The sequence below is a fragment of the Callorhinus ursinus genome, unplaced genomic scaffold (genome assembly GCF_003265705.2).
Source record: "Callorhinus ursinus isolate GAN/ISIS: 27379988/994484 unplaced genomic scaffold, GSC_fseal_2.0 scaffold4, whole genome shotgun sequence".
Lineage (NCBI taxonomy): Eukaryota > Metazoa > Chordata > Mammalia > Carnivora > Otariidae > Callorhinus > Callorhinus ursinus.
Genome location: NW_027397066.1, coordinates 77,934,372 through 77,962,347, shown reverse-complemented (window position 1 = coordinate 77,962,347; position 27,976 = coordinate 77,934,372). Strand labels below are relative to the sequence as shown.

The window sequence follows — 27,976 nt, the reverse complement described above, 5'->3', positions numbered from 1 at the left end:
TATTCTTGTACTACAGTGTTATCAGTGATTGGAATGAGAACATAAATGGCAGGCATATAAGATTTATGGAAGCTAAAAGACTGGAAGAGTTGGCCGATATTTGGAGGAAAGACAGCATTAAGAAATAGGTGACTTGAAATTTGCTCTGAAACTATTAAGGTGAAATTCAATGGCTAAATATAAATTTCTGTACATAGGTTCAAAAGCCATCACTGCAACCACAAAACTATAGAGACCTAGCCTAAGAACCTTTCATGTTAGGAATACACAGAGTGGTTAGCTTTAACAAATTACCTGACCTTCTTGGAGCTTCATTGCCTCATTGTATAAAGGAGATGCTTAACCATATTATCTCCATCTTCCTTTATAACTCAAGCCTGCAATAATACTTACAAATAATTACTTGGCTGAGAATAATATAAGGCAACAATCTGGTGAGGCATTGATATAACTACATATTCCAAATCAAGGAAAATAGTAGTCTCCCTCTGCTGCCTACTTAAGTCTAATATTCATTTCCAGATGCCTCACTTTAGAGAAGACATTGGAATACTAACAGACATCTATGTCAAAGTGAAGATAGAAATATAGGGAGATATCTGAAAACCATGCTTTTCTAGTTGAGGTTGAAAAATTGAGGATATTTGGTCTGAAATAAAGAAGACTTTTTAGAGGCATCATAACAGTCTCTGGATATTTGAAAGGCTCTGATGCCAAAGTGGAGAGAAAGCAGGCCAAAGATATGTGAAGAGAAGTGTCAGGAAGGCAGATTGTGTTTATCCTAAGAACGTTTTGTAAATTTGAATTGATAATATATGAGGTGACCCTCAGTAGTAGTGGAGTACAATTTTGGATGTGTCTAAAGCACTGTCCATATGTCAGCATATTGTAGAATATGCTTCCTACTTCGGATGGAAAGTGGTGCTGTTGACCCCAGAGGCCCTGCTTCCTCTGGAACTCTGAGCTCATGATTTCTTAGCCACACTGTTCTGACAGAGTAGTGTTGAGTATTGTTGTTGAGAAGGCATTGGCTTTAGTCCCAGTGCTAGCACTTGTTAGTTGGAAGACTTTGGGCAATCCATTCAATAATTTGGGACTATTGCTCACATATCAACTGATACCTTAGGTTAATTTTTCTATTTGTTTGTTGATTACAGTCATGTTAGGGAAAGGTCTTAAGACAATTAAGAAAACATGTGGAGATAAAGAATTTAGATCTTTGATTTAGATCTTTGAAGTTCTTCCACCTAGATTCTCTGAGTAGGAAGTATACAAGTAGATTTCATTTTAAATTCTAGAACTATAGAATACAGTTCTATATTCTGTCTGGTCATATTTGAAAGAAGGAATCTGCTCTACTAGCCTGAATTATTCCTGAAAGTCATTTGGAAGTTTAGCTTTAGGGTGTCCTTACTCTGAAGTGATTTCTTTTTGAAGTATTTCTCAAGTTAGGTCTTAAAAAAACAAAAGTATATAAAACCCTGTAAGAGCAATGGCAAGTATTATCAGAAAAGATGGTTATGTAACCTCCTAAGGACTCTGTTCCTTCTTGTTCCATCCTAAAAGTATCAGTACCTGAATTCAGAGGACATTACCAAAGGCAGACCTGTGTCTGGGGGAAGGGGATCAAAGAGATACTGGCCGATTCACTGTTATCATAAGTATCTCCAGTCTTGAAGATTAAATAAAGTCTTAGTATAAAGGACATGTCTTCCCATTTAATTGTGCCTCTCCTCCCCAACCAAAAAAAAAAAAAAACTAAAATACAAAAACTCCCAAGAAGAAACAATTTGTACAACTTCAGATCTAAAAATCTTGATGAGTTCATAGTAGGTGGATACTATGGAAATGTCACTGATGCCAATCTTTGCTCTTCTCCTAGACCAGCCATGGAAGACAGCCAGACACTCTTGACCCCTGTGGTGAGCTGTGGGCCTCCAGGAGCCCTGCTGACCCGCCCCGTCATTCTCACTATGCATCACTGCGCAGACCCCAATACCGAGGACTGGAAGATACAGCTCAAGAACCAGGCAGCACAGGGACAGTGGGAGGTGAGCTTCCATTGGGATAAAGATGGAACACAAGAGCAATTCATGCAGACAAACTGGAGTAATTATGGGAAAGAAGGCTTTTATTTTGAAAGCAGAACATGAATGGAATTTTAGCTTATACTCAAAAGGAGAGAGAGAAAGAGCGAGAGAGTGTATGAGAAGGGAGGGAGAGAGCCTAGTTCCTGAATGCTTTATCTACTGATGGGTAGGCACAATGAAAATGATGGTCAGGCATTAGCTAACTCCTAGGGAAAGTACACTTGAGAGTCTTACACAAGTCCCTGTCGGAACATACATACTATGTCTTGGGTTGGGAAACATCTATGTATTTTTTAAATTTGCAGATAGAGAAACGTTGCTCCTGGGTCAGAAAGTGGTGGACATTGTAGACACATACGGGGAATACAGTTCTTCTGAGCTGAACTTGGGAAAACAGTAAGGGTGCATCTCCTAAGCTCCACTAGGATGAAGAACACCTGTGGTGTCTTGGCTCTCTGTGGCTGTTGCCATCATAACTTCTTAAGGACAGTGCCTTAAAGAGATCCTGTTCTTTACATCAGAACTCTTCAATTAGCACCTGAAGTTACGAGCAAAAGAATTTGTTAGATTTACGATGAAGATTTTATACCTAGTAACTAAAAAAACCGGCTTGCGTATTTGCATTGTCATCTCTTGAAAAGACAGTATCTGTTGTTTAAGTGGGAAATAGCCAAATTAAACATTACATTTTAGAATATTCTCAAGGAGACATATTTCAGGAATATGTTCATCAAAAAATGTCTAATAGTTTTGAAAGCTACCCCTGTATTTTTGTGTGATCGTTACAAAGCATCCAACCTATATATTATATACTTTGTGATTGCTTGTGGTATTTTTCTTTTAGGAAAGACATTTTTAGGAAAAAAATGTACATGAAGTTTCAAACCTTTAATATTATAGGGAAAAAAGCAGTATTACAATTAGAAAGGCATCCCTGGGATTACTGTAATTTCCTCCCTAAGGACATGTTCTCTTGGCCACATGAGGGGATCTCACCCTTTGCCAGAGGACTGAAGGTCCAGGACTCAAGTCTAAGGGTATGCTTTATGTTGGGTTATGAACAGACTTAACCAGATCTAACTTCCAGTCCATTTAAGCTTGAAATGATTTATCTCGAAAGCATCCCAAAGTCTTAATCTCAAGTGATTCTAAATTGTTTGCACAAGACTCTGCTTAATACCCTAATACCTGTCTATTTCTAGACTTCAGTAATAATAATAGTAACAAAAATAATAAAATGAAATAAAGAGACAAGAGTAGAAGAGGGCAATGCTTAAGAGTATGCTCTCCCACCCATGGCAGGGACATGGTGCATCTTTATTCTCAACCATGTCTTACTGGAAGCTTTCTGTGACATGCCTCATGGGCTTTTGAGGCTTGCCCTCACCCTGCTGGAGGAAAAAAAAAAAAAAAAAAAAAAGCACTTCTTTCCAGGTGTCCTTTGGGGCTAAAATAAACCTGAAGGTACTGAGTTTCTTTCTCTCTTTGCCAGTGCAGTTTGAGCTTCATCTTCGAGGACAGGCACAGTTGAAGAAATGATTTCGTGGATGGCATTAAACCCCCCTCCTACTACCCGTCAGATGATGTTGCAAGTTAATAACCACCCGAGGTGGCATCTTCTTTCATATCTTTGTTCAGCCCCGGAGACTCAATTTATGATGACACATTCATTCATTTTTTTTTTTTTTTTTTTTGACAAATAGCCGTTTGCTCCCCATGAGCCAGGCCCACTGAGCTGCGGTAGGAATCAAAGCCGATGTAGTGCCTGCCTCTGTGGAGAGAAAGTAGCCTAGTGCAGAGGTGGAATCAGGCCCACACATGTACTTTATTTCTCCCACATGGAGTTTTCTTTTAAATTTGAATTAATTAAAAGTTGGAAATGTTCACATAAAAATGTGAACTTCCAGCTTCTCTTGAAAAAGTCAAGGTGGTTTTCTTACTGGGCCTGCATGTCTGCATAGCTCTGATGGGCTGAGCCCAGTGGAGACAAGAGCTCTTTAGACAGGCTTGTGCTCCGCTTTACCCCAGTCTCCCCCACTCCCTATTGTCTTCTGCCCTACCTGGTACCTATTACCTGGCTGCCCTGGGACGCACGTGGAATTTTGACCCTTGGTTTATGGGTCCTACACCTGGTCTTTCAGATGATATTCTTCTGTGGCCTGAGTCATTTGGATAAATCAAAACTTAGTTGAGTTCGTAACTATTTTAACAATATTCAACACTTCCATTTATTTGTCTTTCTTGCTAAATATTTTCAAAAGCTAAAGAGATAGGCTGTTTAACCAGAGAAAAGCATCGAGTTTGCTATATTGTACTTTCCCTAGGGTCTAGCAGCCCAGATTATTGAGAAAAAGCAGTGTATTGCTTTGAAAAGTAATTGACAGGTGAGTTTGGAAAAACACAGTAGAATGGTATTGCATAGTTCCCTAATTTCTCTAAACCTTTTCAAACCCCTAGATTTTTAGGGAAAAACTTACTACTCTATAATGACATTGAAATAAAACAGTACTTTTTGGGGGGTGTCTGGGTGGCTCAGTCATTAAATGTCAGCATTCGGCTCAGGTCGTGATCATGGGGTCCTGGGATTGAGCCCTGAGTCAGGCTCCCCCTGGGGAACCTGCTTCTCCCTCTCTCTCTGCAGCTCCCCTTGCTCGTGCTCACTCTCTCTCTCTGTCAAATAAATAAATAAAATCTTTAAAAATAGAAAGAAAGAAAACAGTACTTTTTAGATTTAATCAGACACTTAGAGATTAAAACATTAAATTCTCAGAAATGGGTAATAAACTCAGGTACACTGAAATTAAGAGGATAATTCCTGAATTTCTTTTGGAATTTTATGTCGATTCTAGTAATGTAGACTCGCAGTTGGAAAAAAATGCTAAATAGGGGACATCTAAATAAAAAATATTAGCACTATGAAGGCAAGGGGAAGGGAGAGAATGATTAAGACTGGAAATAGGGTATAATAAAGCCTGAGAAAGGCAAAAAAAAAAAAAAATACAGGGAAAAGGATGATCACACTTAGCAGAAGAGGTGCTGCTCTGTCTGCCTGGCCACCACCATGGCGGCCAGTGGGACCCGCAGTGGCTCAACCACGGCCCCTTCCTTCCTGTCCTTCAGGATGTGGTGGTGGTTGGGGAGGAAAACTTCACCACCCCTTGCTACATTCAGCTGGATGCAAAGGCTTGCCACCTCCTCACAGAGAACCTCAGCACCTATGCCCTGGTCGGGCAGTCCACCACCAAAGCTGCCGCGAAGCGCCTGAAGCTGGCTATCTTCGGGCCACTTTGCTGCTCCTCTCTGGAGTACAGTGTTCGAGTCTACTGTCTGGACGACACCCAGGACGCCCTGAAGGTAAGTCGCTCCTGTCCAAACGAACCTCCTTCTTTACCATCACACCGAAGCCAGGGTGTGGTGTGGCGGCACACAGCCAGAGAAGGTGGGTGTGTGTTTGTGCGCCCAAGTGCGCGAACCTAAGTGTCTGGCCCCAAAAGATGTTTTTAAAAAAATTAGACATTTCTCTGAGGCCATGCTGATAAGTGAGTGGTTTCCATTGTGCTGATTCCTCCCAAGGGCTACTTTTGTTTACCTTCCTTGATTTCCTTTAATGAAAAATTTAGAAGAAGTAGAAGAATTTGGCAACGAGATGTGGATGGTAAATAAGGTGCTTCCATGTTTATCTCAGCTGTGTGCTTCCTATAAAAGGAATTGGCATAATTGCTCACATTGTATGTTCCTCTTGTGTGCCACTTCATTTATATGCTTTCCCATTCTTTTTATGAGGACTGTGAGGAAGAGGGTTAGCATTGACAACAGCCTGCTGCTTTACAGAATAAATGAGCTTAATTCCTGGTGCTATTATTGCGACTCATTTTATCCCATTTGAAGCTTTAAAGGATATAGTAAGTGCCTTTGAAGAAGTTATGACCTAGAAGGAGGAATAAAAGAAGTATGCCAAGGACTGGGAGACAAGTCAGAGTCTGATAAATGGAGGAGACGAATGCAAAGTTCTACGGGAGGGAGTTCAGCGGGGGAGGGGCATAGTATTATTTTCAGGACATCTGAGAAGGAGCTAATATTTGAAATTGGCCCAAATGAAAGGTAGGGTTTGACCAGCTTAATGGGAACAAATACAAAATATCTAGGTGAAGAGAACAGCAGGAAGAAACACAGCGGGAACAGTAAATACAGACTCCATACAAGCCTATTATTTCCAGTAAGCCCAGACTGATACATAGGAGTTTTATTGAGATGGACCTCAACTGCCAGAGAGAAGAGTTGAGATTCAGTGTCTTGAGTTACTGGCGAGCCAGTGGAGAGATTTAAACCAACGAAAGACATGATTGGAAATATACGTTAGAAACACTAGTCTGACATCAGTGAAAAGATAGAGTCAAGAAGAAAAGCGTGGTAGATTTGGGCTGATGACGGAGGAGTGAGAAGAAGAGAATAAGGTGTGGAAGGTCCCGTAGTAACTCCTGTGGGACCGGGTGACCAACACCGAATGGGTGGAGCAAAATATCAAGTGTGCCTCGAAGTAACAGTAGCACACTTACGGGGCAGGGAGTTTTGGGGTGTGGATATGGTCACTTGGCTTTTGGAACATCAAGTTCGAGTTATGTCTTGGACATCAGGACAAAGATGCCCAAGGGACAGTTAGAAATATGGGTGTGGCTTTCTGGACCGAGAGCAAATCCTGAAGTAAAGACTCAGGAACCAATTATATAATATTGATCTTGTCATCCCTGTGATCAGGGAGACTATCGAGGAAGAGCAGAGGGATAAGACAAACAGCATTGTTAAAAATAACGAGCATTACCAAGAACTTCCTATGCGCTGGGTATGATTCTAAATGCTTATTAACTCATTTAATCTTTACGGCAACCCTGTAAGATACCATTAACCCCATTTTTTTCAGATGTTCAATTCAGGGCAAAGAAAAATTAAGTAGTTTGCTCACACAACCACTGAGTGGAGAAAGCAGGCTTCATGCCTGGGCAGCTGGCTGAAGCCTAGACTCCGCTCTTAGTGTGAGTTGCTGAAAGAGCTACACCCTAGAACATAGGGGACCAAGGGGAGCCCTGCCATTGCAGGGGTGAGCAAGGGCAGCCAGCAAAGGGAGCTATAGAAGGATGAGCACCTAGAAGAGGAAGAGAGGTGGGAGAAAAAAATATGTGTCCAGGAAGCCAAGGGAAGAATTTTTTTCTACACATCAAAGTATTTCCTTCTGGAATTTCCATCCAGAAAGTCGTTCTGGGTCATGAAGGCAGAGTTTTGCAGGTTGGGTCCACGGAGGGGATGAGACACAGGATCTATTTTTGATGGGTGACCTTGTAAGAGTTTCTGATGTTGAATAAATGATGGGAACATGCAACTGTAGTGTCAGGCTTATGGTTATTTCTTTTATGTTCCTTGCAGATGTGCTGCTTCTAAGGCCGTCAGGATGGAAATCATCCTAGGCTTAAATTCTGCATAGGGAAAACTGTATTTGTAGTGGAGCCGTGGATCTGATTAAAGGCAAATCTTTTAACCACTCTGAGAAAAATCATTGTAAAAAGCACACGATAGAAGATCTACATCATATTTGAAATGTTTGATACATGTATTTTATATTGATTCACACAGTCTTATCCTTAGGCACTCTTGACCTTTCTTCCCAACAGAATCACACAAATCCGTGCAAAAAAAAAAAAAGTAATAATTCAATAAAATAATTTTAATTGTTTTAATTAGTGAAAAGAAATGCAAATAGTCAACACCAAGAAAGACTGACAAACAGGTTTACGCAGTGAAAACAACCCGGGAGCATTTTGAATCAGGGTCAGTGCTGTCCAAATAAGACATTTATAAATTCTCAGCACCTGGGGATCCAGCACTTCGACCAAAACAAATATGAATAATGGATAAGGCTTTCTTGTACCTTTTAATAATGTAAAAATACCAAAATCCTATTTACAGGTAAACGGTCTGTCCAACATACTGAAGAGACAATTAGTTCAGTCCCAGCAACACTGCCTAACACCCACACTTGAATTGGAACCTTGGGGCTGATTTTCAGAAAGGCCCTTTCTTACCTGAATTCTGCCTTCTTGGCACCCTGCCTGCCACGGCCCACCAGCCTCTGCCATCTCCTTGCTTCTCCAGCCACCATTGCCCATAAATAACCCCTTTCCAAACACCTCTTCCTCCTGCAGGCTCACCTGCCCCCCACACACGCCCTTCTTGAATCAGTAGTTCTCCAGCCCACGCACAGAGGACTCAGTTGGGGAAGCTTTAAAAAAGACTTACTCCAGGCTCCCAACCCAAAGGTTCTGATCTAATTGGTCTGGGTATTGGGGTTTTTCTTTGAACGCTCCCTGGGTTATTCTGTTGTGCAGCTAAGATTAAGAAAGGTTCTCCTAAACACTTGCACAGATCTTTTGGGAACTTTAAAAACCCTACTAAGGACAAACTTTTCCTACATCCTTGAATCATTCTCTCCACCACCCCTTCACCTGCTCACAAAAACTGCGCCTGGATCTTCCAAGTGACACGGCCTCCCTCACAACCCCGCGGTGAAGACCACCCCCTCGAACTAACCACAAGGCCAGGAGGAAGAGTTCCAGTATTTCTCATGACCACTTCTGGAGCATTGTTCTACTTGGAGGGCTGGCTTTTTCTACTGCTTTTCTTACTCTGTTGCTCTGTTATTCATTATCGATTTTGGTTTCTTAGCCCCGAATCCCCAAGTCCCTACCCCCAGCCTAGCAGTACCTGCCTCAGGGTCTTTCTTTCCACTCATTTTATTCCTGTCTTCCTCTCAGATTCAAACTCACCATGAATCACAGTTCTTTGCCCCAAGTTATTCTGGTAACCTTCACATCATTCCCACATAATCCATCTGCCAGTGTAGACGTGCTCTGGATCTCACCCTCATTAGCATCGCCACCTGCCACGATCCCCACCTGTGAAGCTCTCCCCGTTTCCAACCACAACATCTGACCTTCCATCTCTCTCAGGCACAAAAGGCAGGCAGGCCACCTTTGGTTCTCAAGGAAGACCTCCCTCCATCTTCCCCAATGTCCTGGTCCACACACCCTCCTCTGCCCTTCTCCAAATCTCCGGGGAACTCACTTCCACTCTAAATCTCTTGCCAGCTGGAGCTACAGCAGGTTTTCCTCATTTCCACAGCTAAAGATGACCGCCCCTGAACAAGCCCTCTAGGTCTACCTCTAGGTTGTTGAGTTGCTCTGACAATCATAAATGTCTGCTCGAGTCTCTTCTACTCTCAGGGCAGCTGCCCTATGCCTCCCCTGCTTCTCCGCACCCCTTCCACTCATCCCTTCTCGATTCATCACATCTCACAGGGTGCTTCTTCAGGGTCTCTCCTGCTCTCCCCACGTCCCTGTTTATACAGCAGCCCCTTCGTGCTGCACAGCGACCTGACTCCTCCTGCACCACGCAAGGGACCCTCCCTTAGCCACTGTCCTTTACTCTTCAAACCTTTTATTTCTACCTCTCCTCTCCCAGTCTGGGCTCTGAAGCAAAGGAGCTCTACTTCCTCTACTTCTCTAATCCAGCTCCTCTACCCCCCTCCCATCTCCAGCACAGCAAATGGCACCCAAAAGCGGGTCTCCCCAGACCTGATATTTTCTTCCAGTTACCACTGTGTACCGGGGACTGCTTTGGAATTGCAGAAACCCTCGAGGGGGAGCCCAGTGGAGCCCTCTTTCTCAGAGGTTCAGAACTACACGGTCTGGAGAGCTACTAGAAAACTCTGTGGCCCCATGTCTGGAAGTGAACATATCGAGAATATTAATTCCCACTTTTTATCATATATGCTTACTGTCCATGTGGATGGGGAGCAAAACAAAAACAAAAACACCACCACATCAGTCAGTTTGCACCACCACATCAGATGCACCCTGGTGCATCCTTTCATCTCCCCACACAGCCCTTTGAGTTCCGCAGCCCTGGCGACACTTTCCTGAGTTTTGTTAAGCCTGCAGGCAAAAATGGTCACCTGAAACTTAAAAGCTGTGTTTAATAGTTTGGAAGCATTGCCGAGAATTGGGATGCCAGAGGTGAGTGCCTGAATAAAAGTCGAGGCTTCTGGGAGACAGGGAGTTCTTTCATTCATCTTTTGGGTGGGTTTTTCTCCCATGCAAGTGCTTCAAAGACCAGTGGTAGCAACGTGAGGGTGAGTTCACATAGAGAGATAAAGATGCTAAGACTTGGAAAAACAGTTTAGAGGCCATTCTAGGCTCACATAGAGAGTCCCATCTATTACAAGATGGAGTTGGGTCAAAGATGACAGTTTTGGGGGCACCTGGGTGGCTCAGTCGGTTAAGCGTCTGCCTTCAGCTCAGGTCATGATCCTGGGGTCCATGGACTGAGCCCTATCGAGCCCCGCATTGGGCTCCCTGCTCATCAGGGAGTCTGCTTCCCCCTCTCCCTCTACTCCTCCCCTGCTCGTGCTTGCTCTCTCTCTCGCTCCCTCTCTCTCTCTCTCAAATAAATAAATAAGATCTTCAAAAAAAATGAGTTTTTCTGTTTCCCTCCTCTTCAGGTGATTAAAATAATACTATTGGTGTTCTCTCATTATTTGCAAAGACTTAAATCCTAATATAAAAGGACCAGAAATTAGTAGAGAACACGATTGTATTTGGGTAAGTTTTAAAAACACTCAGGGAGAAACATACATCTATGTGGAAATAAGGCACTTCTGTCCCACTATCCTGAGGGTACAGTTTCTGAGATTTCCCTTTTGTAATAAAGAGGTTTATGGTAAACCCTGAGATTCAGAACCTAAAAGAAGAGTTAGTTGCATACCTGATGGGCAGCATGTGATGCTTACTGAATTCCTGACAAATGTAATATATGATAGGAACTGAGTATGTAACTTAACATAAGCTGGCTCTCTTCGTGTGGTCATTTGGTATGGAGAAGAGTCTTCTTTGGATTTCTTCGGCTTTCACATACCCTAATTCAAGCTGCAGTCTAGAGTATAGAAAAACTCCGTGAAAGATCATATTATGTGGAAAATAAGGGAAAATGAAAGAAATGCTGAAAATGAGAGGAAGTGGGAGGTCTCATGGAGAGTTGTGCGGTATTCAGTCTCCTGGGCTGTAGCTGCAGACGGGCATAGGTAGCCTGGAGAAGCTTTTGTGATCATCCTGCCACTGACGCCTCCCGCTGTCCTTCTGACACCCCCTCCATGGCAACTGTGACCCCACAGAATCCAGAACACCTCCAGCCTGCCCCTTATGGGCTTATGAAGGCTGGCGTCCTCTTGAATTGTCCCCATTAGTCTTATCTTTTCCTTCAATCCTCTCAAACAACCTCAAAACTAGCTGGACCCATGTTTTATACTCTCAGAATGCTCATCTCTGCAATTAAGTTAATATATTTGTGCATGTAACACCAGTATTAGATAACACCAAACAATGTGTTAAAGGTTGCAAATGTGTTCTTCTTCTCATTCTGCTGAGTGTATGGAAGGAAGTGTGGTGTGGTAGGGGAAACTTGAGTTAGGCTGGCTGACTTGATTGGTTCGTGTCTGTGGCTCTGGTCATTGAACTTGACCTCTTTGACTAACAGTCATTAAGTCTACACCAGGGACCCTTAGATGATTCAAGCAGATTAAAGTTACTAAATTTCCTAGCACAAAACAGGTACTTGATGATGTTTGTTATCCCTCGATGGGCATTTAGGTAGAAGGGCATTTTGAAGATAATGGCTCAATGAAGATACTAAATTTAATTGTGATCTAATTGTGAGGTGAGTTTCAGGTTTGTAGGCAGGCTACTTGGTCAGCCCATTTAGGGACGGGGATCTTTTTGGTGAATCTAAATTTACTGAACCTTTATTATGTTCTCATGAGACTTGGCCCTGGCTCTATCATATATTTTGGAAATGACCTGCCATGTTGAATTTATTTTTTGAGAGAAAGAAAAGAGAGGAAAAAATAAAAGTTGTGGTAGGCAATATAGAGGCCCCTAAAGATATCTGTACACAATGTTCAGAAGCTATAAATATGTTACCTTACATGGCAAGAGGGACTTGGCAAATATGATTAAGAGATGAAGAGATTATCCTGGATTTTCTGGGTGGGTCTAATCTAATTACATGGTACTTGAAAGTGGAGAACTTCTCACAGCTATAGTCTAGGGAGCCATGACTGTGGAGGAGAGCCAGAGAGATGTGCCATTGCTGCCTTTGAAGATGGAAGAAGGGGACCCTGAGCCCAAGAATGTAGTCAACCTCCGGAAGGCGGAAAAGACAGAGAAGCAGATTCTCGCCTTAGAGCCTCCAAAAACGAAGGCAGTCCTAACAACACCTTGACTTTAGCTCAGTGGGACCAGGGGCAGACTTTTGATTTACACAACTGTAAGGTAATAAATTTGAGTTGTTTAAAAGTCATGAAGCCTATGGTAATTTCTTATGGCAAAAAATAGAAACTAACATAGAAATTTGAAAATGGCAAGTTCAGTGGTGAAAAGAAATACAAGATGACTTCAGAGGTTCTAGAACAGCCTCAAAAGTCCTATTCCTAATTCCACAGATGCAAGGGATCATCTTTTCCTTGGAAGTATGCCCAGAGGTTGGACAGGTGACACCGCCACTTCCTCGAGTGCCCCCTTTGACATTTTGCTTTAAAGGTGTCACAAAGCGCGCCCTCACTGGGCAGGCCAGACGTGGCAACTCAGACCGAGCATCCGAGGCAGCCGCAGCTGTGGGAGTAGCAGGCAGAGCCCTGGAAACGAAGTGACTTGACGGGGAACGTTTGCCCACGGTCACCAGAGTCCAGCCTTGTTATCATGAGGGATGAAGCACAGCAGACACACTCAGGGGGGAGAGCACAGCGCCCCAGTGTGGGCGCAGGAAGGACAGGTAGCAGAGCCCCCAGTGGTGACCCGGAGCAGGTGGGAGAGGTGGCCGACAGGTGGATGGGCCCCGCCGGGCCCTGCGGCCAGAGGAGGGGAGTCAGCCTGCGGGAACGGAGAGTAGCTTTGCTGAAGAGCTGGCAGGGACCAGCAGAGAAGGACAGCCGCTCTGTGTGGCCTCTGTTTGGGGAGCATGCAAGCCCACAGCTGTGAGAACGACAGAGAGCCTCGGTAGCAAAAAGAGAAGTTTCTCATCTCCAGTGACAAGGGCAGGTCTCAGCGTGGAATTATAGAATGAGCAGGAGCAAGGCAGGTTCCATAAAGTCAGATTGGAGATGGGATTTCTTTTAAACCAAGCCAGCACGATGCTTGAGGGTTGGTCTTTTGAGGCACGTGCGGCAGGCTGAATGTCACCTGGTTTGGCGCCTTGAGACCCCTGGCCCACGTGGTAGAAGCATGGGGAAGGTGGGGCTCAGGCGTGAACTTCGCAATTCAGTCTCCATTTCCTGGTCCAGCGCCGGGGACAGAGCATGGAGTGCGGGTCCCTCTCTGCCCCGCTGTCCCCAGGCTGAAAACCTCTGGATCGCAAAGCTTATGTTCCCAGTGCTGGCCCCAGGCTCCTTGGCAGCACTAAATACAGCCGAATCAGGGCTTTCTGTTTCCATCAAGAATAAAGGGTGCACAGACAAATCCCGTCCACACAATGCAGAGAACAAAGCCAGACAACATAAAACAAAGCCTTGATTTAACCTCCTTCCAGCCTTCTCTTCCAGAAGAAATTTTAATGCATTATATGAGATTCGAGTTTAATCATTTGTTTCCTCCTTTCTCTAGCTGATAAGATTTCTAATAAGGAAAGGAAAGAATTGCTAGGAGGGCAGTGACGAAAATGAGGGGGGTCGGGGGGAGAGGGAGAAGGCTAAGGGCTAGTAACCCACAAATAGGATGATCACCTCTTAAGGAACTGGAAGCTAAAGCTAGTGTCTGCAACCAAGGAGTCTGTATGGTTCAGAGCCTCGGGAAGAGAGGAGGCAGGTTCTTCAGCAGAAGAGGGTGAGCACAGAGTGTGGAGAACAGAGTCAGGGCCCCAGCACCTCCCACACTTCCTGGCACAAAGTCCCCTTGGGCAGAGACTTCCCGCATTCTTTAACCTGCACTCAGAGCATCTCGGCGCCTGCAGCTCTGTTGTCTGGGGGCTCTCCCGTGCACTAGCCGTGAGACTGACACTCCAGGAGCCTGGAGGCAGATGTGGTCTAACCCCAGCAGTAATGCAGCATGAAAAATTCTGGGGTTGGGAAAACCAGAGTGTGGGAGCTGTAAGCCTCCTCCCACTCGCCTTGCCCTGTGCCACCTCCATGAGAGCTGATCCTTTGCGCTAAGAGCCTGGGAGAGTTCTGGGTACTGGCCAGAGGTGCTCCCTTTGTACGTACGCACAGGCCTTTAAAACAGCCACGATTTATTGTGGCTCTTAAGTGGCCCAGGCTAATGGCTTGGCATGGATAATGTCTTGGTTTAATTGGTTATTGTGAAAGCAGCTTGTTTCTACTGTGAAATCTCTTGTCCCTGCCTTTTGAGCGATCCCTCACAGGCCGCCTGAATCGATACAGCCCTCACTCAGGGCCACCAAAGAGCCTGCGCTGGGCAGCCACTGAGCTGGGGGAAGCAGCCATCCTACAGGATTGCTCAATCCTGGCACCAGACTCACACACACCGGGGCCTGCTCCTGGTGGCTTTACGACTGGGGTCTTGCATGTGTTACTAACTGACTCCTGAGAGAGTCTTTTCAAGGTCAAGTTGCGGGGGTGAAGATAGACGTAACAAAGGAAGTCAGGGAGTGACCCCTTCTCGCAGAAGCAGAGCAAGCTCATCGAAGCAACAGGTAGAGTCACCCAGAACCAAAACAGGGCCCTGAGGGGGGAACCTGCCAAGAGGGAGAACAACCTTTGCAAAGGAAGGTGACATTTATATTTCTGAGAACAAAGACTCTAGATGATCCTGATTCCTATGATGGCATTTCTTTCCGAGGTCACTATATTTTTCTGAAGTCTAAGTCTTTTGACCTTAATTGTATTTTGTTCTTATTCTGTCCTAAGGTGCGTGCAATATCCTAACTGTGTGATCCAAAAGCAGCTGTCTGGAAGCTGTCTTAGAGCCGAGTGCACAGTGTTGGGGTCACGTGTTTCCCTGGTGCTCTCCCCTCCGTGAGTGGTAGGAGGCAGGGTCAGGGACTCTTCTGTGTGGCCCGGAGCCTGACCCGGTTCCCGGCAGGGTGTGTGCGTTGTACCAATGTTGAATGAAGGCTCTCGGGAAGATGAAGGAGAGGAAAGCATTTAACTGTAGAGCTATATCTTACCGATTCATACATGTGTTATTTTTAAGTTCTCTTCCTTCTCTGTATCATATGTAATATAAAATGGTTCCATGCAGAAGGAATTCAGAAAGTCAAGCCTTTTGAAATATAAGTTACAGCATATATTTTAAGTGGGATCTGTTATAACATATCTGAAATTATGACAGTTAAAAACATAACAATATGGAACACAAGCCTGACGAGGTGTATCAAGTGGGCTTGCTTCTTCTCTCTTCTGGTATAAAATTTATATAGTTGACCCTTGAACAATATGGGAGTTATGGGCACCAACCCCCCCAGGCAGTTGAAAATCTGCATATAACTTTTGACTTCCCAAAAACTTAATTACTAATAGCCTACTGTTGACCGGAAGCCTTAATGACATAAGCCTTATGACATAAATAGCTGATTAACACATATGTTATATGTATTATGCACTGTATTCTTACCATAAAGTAAGCTAGAGAAGAGAAAATGTTATTAAGAAAATCATAAGGAAGAAAAAATACATTTGCAGTCATGTCCGTACTTGTTGGAAAAACTTGGTGTGTAAGAGAACATGTGAAGCTCAAACCTGTATGTAGATTTGCTGTATGTGTCAAGACATCGCTGACTCATGTAGTTTTAGACGATTGTAGTTTCCAAGGAGGTGTTTTACTTATTGCTTACAATGTTTTTAATTCACTTTAATATTTTTAATTTGTGCTTTGGTTATTGTCTTCTCCATTATTTTGTTATGTTTCCTTAAAGTTGAACATCCTGAGTGTGATATCAGTTGCTACTTCTCAGGAAGAACATTAAAACTAAGTTTGATAAGGATTCTTCTTACCGAATCATTTATTCCAGGGCTGATTTCTCCCAGAGGTAGCAGGGAAAGGACATCTGCCCAAGCCAGTGGTCTCCAAAATGGCCCTCACACACCCCAGGCCCAGTGAACTTTGGGGGCCAAAAAGATAATAATAGTTCTGTGTTTATTCATCTTAGCTCATACTTTTAACCTTATGTATATTTTATAATGTAATACAGTAATTTACTGGTGTGTTAATATAGGTATATCACTTATAAAGAAGCATAAAATGCATGCTGTGTTTTTGACTGATAGGCATGTGCAATCAGATATGTTTGAAGAGGGATCTCTGCTGTAAGCATGGGTACATCCCAATGGGCAGTTTATCTTTCACCAGGGTTCATATCTAATCAAAGGGGACAAAAAAGTTAGGTTCCTCCCAGCTCTGTGCAGCAGCTTTCTGTCATTCCTGGTTGGTGGAAAAACAGAGAGCTTAAGAATATGGAGATGTGTTCTCTACCTCCATTATCTTTAAAATGACATCTTACTGGGGCACCTGGCTGGCTCCGTCAGTTAAGTGTCCAATTCTTGATTTTGGCTCAGGTCATGGTCTTGGGGTTATGAGATCGAGCCCCTCCCCACCCCCACTCTCTTTCTCTAAAATAAATGAATAAATCTTTAAATCTTTTAAATAAAATAATATAAAATAAAATGGCATTTTACTTCGTACTTTCAAAAAAGGCTGAAGCCAATGCCATCTATCCCCACGAGTGAGAACTCTTATTAATCATGCCTTTTGAGGTCAGTGCCGTAGCAAGCAAGGATTGAGGCCTATTCTTGGGCTGACTCCAAACCAGACTTTGCATTCAAATGTGGTATTAGATTTCTTGACTTCAAGGTCATGGCCAATAGGCAGTTTAGGTTTTTTTCAATGGTCCTCCCTGCCAAGAAAACTGATAATGTTCTCCGTATCCTCTGGCAGTCTATGTTGATTGTAGGAATGGGGTGTGGATTATACATTGTTGGGTACAATTTCCTCCCAGAATACAATGCATCTTCTTTTAGACATCCCAGGGAGAAAATTTGGACATAATGAAGATCTATAGTAATCAGATAATTACTATCGATTGCTCTTTAGACGTCTTGATGAGGTAATTAGGGTGTACTGGAAAGAAGCTAGAACTGATTGATTGGCATGACTGTAATCTCAAAGATTTCTAATTATGTTTCTTTTCTTCTAATGGCTTATAAACAAACATCATTTTAGCTTTAGAATTTGTCAGGTGCCAGGTTCACTGGGAACATCAGCTTTCTCTATTATGCTAACTAGACACCAAACATGATCAACATAAGCTACATTATGCCTTGCTGCTGAAGCAGAGGAAACTGCAATTAACCCTCACTATTCTTATTCATCTTCATTTCCACATGGCCAGATTCTTGTCGAGGAATGGAGTGTGAAGTGTTCCACGAAGAACATGTGCAACTCTGGGTTGGGTAGAGCCGTATGGCTTATTGGGGACCCTCAAGAGCCTGCTGAGCTGTAGACACACAGAGCCAGGGCACAACATATGTGTCCCGGTAGCCGACTGGCTGGCTGGGGGTCGGCTGACTGCTCAGTCTCCTGTCACAAGTAATAGCTACTCGTCAGCCAGCGAGGTTGAATCCTCTCAGTGTAAATATTCCAAAGCAGCTGGACCCTGCCCGTCTCTCCGTCAGTGCATTACTGCCTCATCTCTTCCGTGAAACACTAATTAGAGGAATCCATGTCTGAGACCATATTCCATATTATCCTAATATTTCCTACACCTTGTAGGACCTTTCAGCGGCTTGCATTGTTCAGAATAGTGGCCTGACTCAAAGATGATGAATGCTAAGAACCACTAAGAAGCAGCTAGAAATGAGCTATTTACACCTAATCAATGTTGGTAAGCTCTGCACTTACTGGGCTATATGTGCATGAGTTAGAATTCATTCAACAAATGCATAGTGGATGTATTTCTGGGTAAAAGGCAGTCTGCTTCCCATACTCACAAATCTCCGCCATGATCCATCTGCGTTCGGTACTCTGGTAGGTGTCCAATACATGTGTGTGGAATGACCCGAATGGGCGCCCGTGTTATTGAACCCCATGCTTCCAACTGAAATGTCACCAAAAAAGAAGATCGTGTTTTCCTTTTATATTTTTATAAAATCCATTATTTTCCTGAACCCTTAAAAAAAAAGAAAGAAAGGTCACAAATTGCCTACACATGAGTGTCACTAAAACTTTTAAAGCAGGACAGGAGCTAACCAAAGTGCACAGGGATGGTTCTGACAACAAAGGAGACTCAGCATATTTTGTTCATTGATAACTTAGGGTTTTTGCTGTCTGGGTAATTACAGCTGTATTTGGAAATGCTTCGTTAACTCCCATTAGCTTGTCTGAGGAATGAAAGTATATTTAGAATTTGTCTTCATGTGTACATCTTTATAGTATAAGTAAAGTTACATAGCAAATTTTTTGATCAGCCACAGTTCTTGAAAAATGAGGTATTCTTTTCCGGATTTAATCTGAGTATAACTGTTTAGTTCAGTATTTGGTGCTGACAGACCTTCCTAATCTATATCAGTATATTTTCCTCTAATAGGACATTTTATTTTAGTTTTTGATAATTGGGAATTATGCAATGGAGAATTTTAAGCAAAAATGTTATTATTTCTGTAGGTAAAGGAACTACAATTTTTTTTTAAATGCGCCAAATGCATTCCAAATCTTTACTTGTTGGCTGGTTTTGCCAAGTCTTTCTAGTGATTTGCCCTTTTCCCTAAAAGTTCATTGAAAATCTATTTACGTTAACTGTTTATATTTTTGCTTGTTTTTTCTTTCATTTGGAGTTCTTTCCATTCGGGGTTCTGATTGTTATTTTCCAGGATTTGATTAAATCTCCCACTTGTCCATCGGGAGATGCAGACTGTACTGAATTTGCCTCACAACATATGATGCAGATTGCTGAAAGGGAGTTGATGGTCAGGGGAACTGAGTCACACACAAACCAGCAGGGGCTTACGTTGGCGGGCCTCCAGGCTGCAGAAGTGGGAGTCTGCACGAGTTAGTTGTGATGTGGGGGAGGCGCCGTGAGGAAACCTGCTCATTTGATGAGAGAGCCAGCCAGGGGAAGTAATACGTTTCAGTGATTCGCTTTTGACTTCGGGCATGTCATTGTAGGAAGTAATGCAGCTTGAGAGACAGATGGGAGGACAGCTCCTAGAAGAACCTAAGGCTCTTCATTTTAAAGGCAGCACCCACAACCTGCGCCTGTCGATTCACGATATCACCCATTCCCTCTGGAAAAGTAAATTGCTGGCGAAATATCAGGTAAGGTTCCGGAGCTGAACCAAAGGATTGGAGGGGGACAGCTCCAAGAAAGAAGTCTAAAATTTTTTAGACATAAGATATTCCTTTCCTTGAAATTAATTCTGTAACAGTACTTGTTTCTCTAAAATGGTATAGAGTTATTTAGGATTTCTGAAAAATACTCCAGAATATTTGAATTTTTTTTCTTAATTCTCCTTCAAATAATTGTACTGTCATTATTTTATTTTTAGAAAAAGGACTTCCAAGTCCATCATTTCAATTCGTTTTCAGAATAAATGCTAACACTGAATTGATAAAAACAACCTCAAAAATGCCTTCGTGAGGGAAAACGGAAGAACAGTGTTACCCCCCGTACCACAAATTAGACCCCAGCCTTGCTAGGAAAATACCTTTACCTCGAAAACCTAGAACGAACACCAATTTGGAAATTGAAATAGCACCTACAAATAAAGTCTGATCAGGATTTTATTAGATAACAGCATAAAAATACTGGTCCAAAGTCTCACTACATGGACACATGGGAAAAGCAGAGGCCTCTCCAAGGGGTTGTCACCCCGCCCCCAATGTCTCTGAGCCTGAGCTCCCAGGAGGCTGTGCGACGGGATCTCTAGCCTCATACCCAGTCTCAGGAGATGCGGACACACTTCGATAAGCTGCAAGTCCATGTCTATACGCATGAGAATCCAATCCCACACCCCAGCACCGCAGCTCCACAGGCTGTGACTTCCTGATAGAAGTCAGTGAACATACTAAGAGTGAAGGGAAGATTTCCAGCTCATTCTTAGTCTCGTAGGTCTAATACTTACACATGAGTTGTGGGAAACAAACTTCCTAGCTTGCTAACACTCGGGAGCTTTCATAGGGGGTGCCTACCAGACTATTCTGTTTAACTCAGCACTCGGTAGAGGGATCTGGCTTTTGACTTTCTCCTGAAATCTTTCCCTTTGCTTTCTTCTCTCCCCTCTTTAGCAACTGCCATAAAACCCCATAAATCTTTCCCTTTTATGAACAGTATCCTTTGTGCAATCAGAATGGAAAATACTATTTTAATAATAATGATAATCTGACAGTAGTTCAAGCCAAACCTGACTGAATTCCTACCATCTGCCAGACACCCGTGCACTTTGATTTATCTCATTTAACCCCAGCAGGTCTATGATTAGGTACTCTTTTGCTTACTTTTTCACAGATAAGGAATCTGAGGCATGGGAAGGTTAACTTACCCCCACAACACCAAGTCAGCAAGGCGAGGGTGTTCTCATTTATACTGAATTGGGCTCCAGTGCCTCTGTTCTTAACCAACATATTCTCCCACTTCTTTTTTTTTTTAGTGTATCAACCTTTTCTTTCCTTTATGGAAATAAGATTCTAGGATGGGCTCTTTAAGGTGGTCCAGACTTTTAGAAAATGTATGTCTGTTAGAGGCTTGGTGCTTTTTAGGCCAAGGATTTTCTGCGGCAGCTCATCGGGGCCCCCAGTGTCCCGCTTGCAGTGAGTTTTGGTTTTCCCCGTCCTGTGTAGAGGGAGCACATAGGCATGAAAGGGAACTGGGTCAGTGCTTTATTCTTTAGACTTTCTTTGCTTTTCTCCAGAACACCACGGCAGGGATTCCTTTTAATGAGCAATGACTGGAGTGTGTAGGTTTTATTTTGGGAATTCGCTAAACTTTTGAAAACCCACTTCCGATGGCCTCTTTTATAAATGACGGAGAAGTGGCAGACTGGTTAGGTATATAGATTCTGGAGGCTGAGTCCCTGGGTTCATATCTCAGCTCTGCTACTACTAGCTGTGGGATTGGAGAGGGGTGGGGGAGATGGTATTTAACATCTCTGGGCCTCTGTTTTTTCATCCGAAAAGTGGGTTGGGATGTCCTTATGCACGGGCGTCTCTCTCGAGGATTAAATAAGGTAACATGTACTCCTGAGAAAAGTATTTGGCAGGCAGTGTCTGAGAGTTGCTTTTGGTGTTAGTCCCTCATCGGCGGTTAACATGGTTATATCCTTTAGGAGATTCCATTTTATCATATCTGGAGTGGGTCTCAAAGAAACCTCCACTGCACATTCACCCTGGAAAGATTTAGCCTGAACACAGTGGAGCTGGTTTGCAAACTCTGCGTGCGACAGGTGGAAGGAGAAGGGCAGATCTTCCAGCTCAACTGCACCGTGTCAGAGGTAAGAAGCTCTTGCCTGCCCCAGAAATCAGGGGGGACAATGACCTTGCGAAGGAGAGGGGCATGTGGAGGATAAAGGTGTCTCAACATAGGCCATGGGGGAAGTCCTGAAACGCTTGGTATAGGTCCTACTTATTAATAGAGTGATATTTTTAATGAACACGGAGCAAGATATAGAAAAGAATATAATAGGAAATCCTTTTTGAAAAATAAGCCTTTTCTATTTTAGGTCATGAATTTAAGGATCATGTTCTAACTTTTTACGACCGATCCGAATTTCAAGTGCAAGGTAGAATTTAAGTGGTGTGTACATGGAGTCACTTTTCTCGAAGCATCCCTTGGTGCCCCGTGTTCTCCCCATCCTCCTTTTGTGCAGCAGAAACCTCCACACTGGAGGAACAAAGGAAAAAGAGAGTAAGCCAAATGGTCAGAAGGCAGCATTTCCCGGGGCCTCTCAGCCAAGCTCGAGCCCCTGGCTGAACCACAAAGTGCAGGACTGTCATATATTTTAAAGCTACAGTGGGACAGTCGATGATTTAAAAGACTCTCTCCCTCGCTGTCTCATGCACAGTGACGAATGAAATGTCACTGTCTGCGGTGTGTTTCGTGCTCCATTGTTGTATTTAAAGACTGTCTTCCTTGGCAAACCAAGGAGGGGGAAAGCATGTCGGGCTCCAGGACGCTCCATCCTTCTTTCCCACAGCCTGCCGAGAGCCACGGCCACCATTTCCTGCTGTAGTTCCATGAGACTTTTGACTCATAAACAACTTTAGTCACAGACCCTGGTGACATTCATAAGGAATGATCTCGGTGTCAGAGAGCCATGGCAACCGTCCGGCCCTCCAAGGCGCAGGCCCTATCTCCCAGGCACACAGCACCACCCCTGCTGGCTCAGGAGGGTGTTTTCACTTTCCAGGCCCAGCAGGTCTGCAAAGTTCAATAACCACCCAGCTCCCGTGACAACAAAGGCTGCGGAATTTTGGAGGGGGGGCGAGGATGTCTGCTCCTTTGATGCTTGCTTTCAGTTCAGTGTGAACGTTTGCTGTGTGATGAAAAGCTGGATGAGGCGCGGCGGCCTCACGTGAAAGGGAGCTGTTCAGTGGCCCCCACCACCTGCACCCAGCCTCCCCCGCCCCCCATCAGGGCCATTGCTGGGCAAGGACGGTTTTGCAAAGTGTGATCACCATTTAAGGACTTTCATCCTTGTGCCAAGGTAAAGGAAAGATGATTTCTTTTGCAACTTGGTGGCAGTCAGAGAGGCCAGCCGTCAGTCCTGCTGGAGGCCTTTGGCCGCGAGTGACAAACAAGCACATTTCTCTGAAGGAGGGGCAGAAATGACTGGAGTCATATGACTTTGGGGATTATGGAGCACTCTGCTGCCTTTACTTCTGGGTCACCGAGTCCCACCGCTATGGTTAGCATTTGAATGCGGGTGCATGTGGCCCACAGAGGGGGGACGTGTGGAGCTGGGTACTGATGCTGAGGAACAAGGCTCAGCTCTGAACAATTGATTCTGGAGAGCCCTGAGCCCCGGATCCTCATCAAAAGCTCCGAGTAGGGGTACACTGTGACTGACAAACCGTAACCAAACAGAGAAAAGACGCCATTTGTGGTGTCTTTCTCCTGCACGGGCCTCCTTCCTAGGGTCACAAGGCTAGCTGGCAGGTGGCCTGGGGTTGCAGTTCCAAAGTGCTCTCTTCCAAGAACAAGCTGACTTGCCAGGAATGTGCTGCCCCCTCCCCCCAGCCACCCACCACTCAAGGCACTCACCAGCAGTCATTTATAAAGCCATGGCCCTTGGCCTCTCTAGTCAGGAAGGACCTGTTGCCCCCCAGGGAGACCAGGCTGTGCTTGACATAGACCGTGGGGATGTCAAGAGTCGGCCAATTGTTCTTTACTGGGTGCTTTGGCCAGAGATTCCTTAACAAGAGACAAAGCCTTTAGTCTCACAGAGATGGAGTTTAAGAATGAAAATGTCTGAAAGAATAAAAGCAGGGGCATGAATGCACGCCCAAATGTAAATAATGAAAAATTTTATTTTATTTTTTTAAGAGGGCTATGGGGGTAGTAATAACAGTGAAGCTACCCATCAACAAGAGAAAAAACAGTGTAGAGAAGAGAGGGAAATTTAAAGTCTCGTCAGGCCTTCTACTTAGTGGCAGCCATACACAGAGACCTATGGTAGGAAATTCCCAAATGGACAGGTCCACAGGGCTATGGGCAGTCACTTCACCCCTCTCGCCTCAGGTTCGTCATGTGTAAATTGGTACGATAATAAAGGATGAACTTTTGTGAGAAACGAATGAGTGAATGTTAGTGAGTGCACTGAACAGAACTTGGCTCACGGCCCATGTTCAGACAGTGTTCATCATTATTGGTCCCGTTGATGCTGTTAGGATTACTGAGTTCTTGAGTAAACTCTGCCTCTACAGTCTGTGGATCTGTCATCAAAGTGAACTTTAGATTCCCTTTCTATCAAAATAGTAAAATAAAACCTCAGTCAGCCACTATCAAAATAAAGGAATGAAAAATAAATCTCAATAAGTAAATGAATAAATATTAGTTCCCAGAGTAAAGAAGATGGCTGTCTTCCCAAGTTGGTTGATCACACCTTGCTTTAGTTCATAGCTTTGAACCCTGGAAAAGGTGGAACTTCGGGAGGCAGTATTAGTCATTTGTTTGACTGATTCCCAGATAAAAGTAACAATTATAGTTTCCCACATTTGCGAGACCTTACAACCACTTTCTGTACACTTTTTGTACATGAAGAATAATACTTAAAATGCGCAAAGTAACATCAGCCTGTTGAACTTATCCCATCTACTTACTCTTCAGTTTTCTATAGCCTGTTTAAACAACTATTAGGAAAATCTAGTTTTTTGAGGTGACTTCAGGAAGGAGAGTCAGAACACGGGAGTGGAAAGTTGTTACTCCCACACAGTGCTGAAAATGTGCACAGTCACCCACAGCAGCTGTTGGGCTAATGTTGAAAAATCATATGTTTAACTGAGAGAATCGTGGCATCAGAGACAGACGGTACCGATATCACAAACGATTATTGTAATAAGCATTCTGTAAGAATAAACTCTACTCTTACCTGGAAGGAAAGGAAGAACTAATAGCAACTGAAATTTTTAGATGAAATGTAAATGTATATTTTTCTTTTACCTCCAAGCCCGTTGTCATCCATCTGATAAGAGAGACAAGGAATTATGCCCTAATGGGCTTACTGCATCCACAAAGAAATAGGCACAGTAGTCAGGGCTGGTGACTCGGGCCTCAAAGGCCCACATGAAGTGGTGAGGGTTTTTACTCACCAGGAAAAGGATGGCAACATGAATATGTGGCAGACCCTCCTGAGAGGCAGGCCTGCCTTTACCTGGCCTTTACTTCAGGATTTAATGGTGAGAAGAGCCATATTATTAGTCACGTTTACTTGGAGGGAAGCTCAACATGAGTCAGTGGGGTGGGCTTCTATCAGGAGGCAGCTTTATACTCCTTCTGTACTAGGAAACCTATTTTCTCTCATTTCAACAAGTATGACTTGAGGAACTTCTGTGTGCAGAGCACTGTGCTGAGTATCATAGGGTTCTGAGGATGACAAAAATACTTTCATCTCCGAGAAATTTGAGCAATCAAAAGAAGTAAACACAAAAATATGGCCAACATGCCTAGGGCAGGCAGAATGTGTGGACCGGGAAAAGTGCTGCCGGAGGTCCCCGGTTGGTGGTTTTGGGTGGGTTTGCTCAGGGGAGTCCCAGGGACATGTCTTTGGTCCAGACTTTGGGAGGTTTGCCTTACAGGGATTCAGGGAAAGAAGAACTATGAGAGGTAGAGTCTTAAAAAAAAAAACGCTAGGGACAGTGAGCGGTCCAGTCTGAGATGAGTTTGAGTCATGTCCAGGCAAGAGGAGAAAGGGATGGGTTAGATTGTCAAGGGAGCGGAGCACAGGGGGATGGGGCCCCTACTCCATGTGAGGCCCGGCTCTGCACTCTCTAAGCATCAGCTCTGGGGCCTCATACCAGCCAATAAGGCAGATGGTGCTAATATCCCGCACTGTGTAATTAAAAGTGGGGACTCCGTGTGGTAGAAGGAGCATTTAAGGCTTCTATATATTAATAAGAGAGAGAAAAGGAGAAACATCAGTCTGACACTTTGGGAAGATGAGTCTGACAGACTGGGATAGACCACAGGCAAGCAGTAAGGAGATGCTCTTTAGTATCTCTTAGAGACTTGTTTGCTCTTGCAGCAGCAAGAAGAATCTCTGGGGACAGAAGTCAGAGCTCCACAAAGCAGACGCTCCCTGAGCAGACCTAATCTTCACAGCCAGCAAGGGACGGTCACATCTGGGGACATGGGGGCTTTCCTTCTAGGCCCTGTCGTTACTGTCCCCATAGGAAGGATAGCCTGAGTGATGGCACCAAGCTGGGGAAATACCATGTAATTTCTCTTCACTTCCACCTCCCCAACCCTTTGCACACATTTTTTTTTTTTTTGCCTAATACAAGCGATGAAGTGCTTTGGTTCAGAAATCCCCAACGCAAATCCGTTGATAAACACCACCACCTGCCCCCGCCGTCACTCTTCTGGGCCCCCTTGTTGAGCCCTGTGCCCGGGAGGTCAGAAGCCCTCTCCCCTCGGGGTCCCTTGGAAGGAGCTCTGCCGGGTGCGGGGAATGAGCTGCAGGCCGCGTCCCCATCCGGGGACTCCAACCCCCATTTAGTGCTGATGTGTTTCATTCGTACCAGTCTTTTAACTGGCATGTGCTGGAGTTAACACGGAGGAGCCCATGGAGTCCTCAGAGGCTCACTTTGCCGGCGGGGGCTGGGGGGTGGGGTTAAGGCCAAATACTGTGACGGCAACAACAACGCCCCCGTGTGTTATAGGAAAGAATTTGTTTTGCTCTAATGCGCCCTCCAAGCCCCTGGGTGAGACCCCGTGTGGCGGGATCACACAAGCCTAGCAGTGAGCCTTGCCAGTCAGCCCCAGAATACAGAGCATGCCGTCGGTCTACACCGGGAAACACCGCTGATCCCCACGGGGCAGCCAGGTTTGGGGGGCTATGGGCAGGGGTGGCACTGACCCCCTGAGCTGAGCACGCTGCACGGGACCAGAGACTTCATGATGACTCAAACTACACGTGGCTAATTTATCCCGCAGCAACTAATTATGTACACCAAGAAGTTACCTGCTTTAAAGAGAGAGAGAGAGAGAGATGACATTTAAAGTAGATTAAGTAGATTTTCTTTTATTGCTTTAATAGTTCTCAGGCAACATTTGCTTTTGCTTTTCCAACCAGCAGAAGTGATCAGAAAATGATTAGAGTTTCTCCTGCAGATGAAATTCAGATTTCACATTTGTGCTGTTTTATGAGCTGAAACTATTTTAAGAGCCATTTTATGGTTTTCTCTCCTAAAATTAGATTTAACAAAAATAAGGGTGTACAGCAATTGGAGGATGCCATTAGCGCTTGCCCTAAGGCAATCCACTGTGTTCGCCATTTTCTTTAAAAAATTAGTCTTAATTTGATATCATTTGGAGGTGGGCTGTGTTCCATTTCATTCGACAAACGCGGAACCAACTCTTCTTCTGCAGACGTTAGAGAGAGAGAATTGACTTGGGCATTTGCCCAGGGCATTCCCCTCAGGGTCACACAGTCTCTAGAAGCTCTGCCTTCTAATCTCAGATCTGTTCATTCTCAAAGAACTGCCCTTTTGAACATTTCTCCTCTCTTGAAATCTAACCCTTTAGGAGTATGGATAGTCCTCTCTCCTCCTTCATCCTGAAAAGGATGAGAGAAAAGCCGTTACTGTATCACACCAGAGGTCCCAACTCGCCCAGCCCAGTCCATAGTGGAAACCTATACATCCAAGGCTGTGCAAAGTCAGCCCAGCACATCCCTCTTCTTCTCAGCCAGGTCACAGCTTTCGGCCGGGAAGAAGCCATTCTTACCAAGAAGAAGAATAGCACTCATTCTCTTCTAACTGTTCAAAGCAAGGCATTATGTCGATTGGTTCAACAGAGCTTGCTTTTGTCTTTGGAAATAATGCTGTGTTGTTCCTGTGCCTGAACTTACAGGAACCCACTGGCATCGATCTGCCTCTGCTGGACCCGGCGAACACCATCACCACCATGACGGGCCCCAGTGCTTTCAGCATCCCTCCCCCTATCCGGCAGAAGCTCTGTAGCAGCCTGGACGCCCCACAGACCAGAGGGCATGACTGGAGGATGCTGGCCCATAAGCTGAACCTGGACAGGTGGGTGTGGCCAGGCTTCAGGACTGGTTTCTGTTAGACTTAGAGCTCTGCGGCTGGTAACTGTTAGACTTAGGGCAGCGTTTGGTTTTTCTGAGTTGT

At 44.4% G+C, this 27,976-nt stretch overlaps 1 protein-coding gene across 5 annotated transcripts in view; it reads left to right on the top strand.

Moving 5' to 3' along the window:
* UNC5C (unc-5 netrin receptor C) overlaps positions 1–27,976 on the top strand; it is a 343,699-nt gene that overhangs the window by 308,320 nt on the left and 7,403 nt on the right. For all 5 annotated transcript variants that reach the window (XM_073891991.1, XM_073891990.1, XM_073891994.1 and 2 more), the window contains 5 exons: positions 1,883–2,051; positions 5,211–5,444; positions 19,301–19,450; positions 21,457–21,621; positions 27,699–27,877. In XM_073891991.1, coding sequence (XP_073748092.1) covers positions 1,883–2,051; positions 5,211–5,444; positions 19,301–19,450; positions 21,457–21,621; positions 27,699–27,877 — 897 coding nt within the window. The remainder of the gene's footprint in view (positions 1–1,882; positions 2,052–5,210; positions 5,445–19,300; positions 19,451–21,456; positions 21,622–27,698; positions 27,878–27,976) is intronic.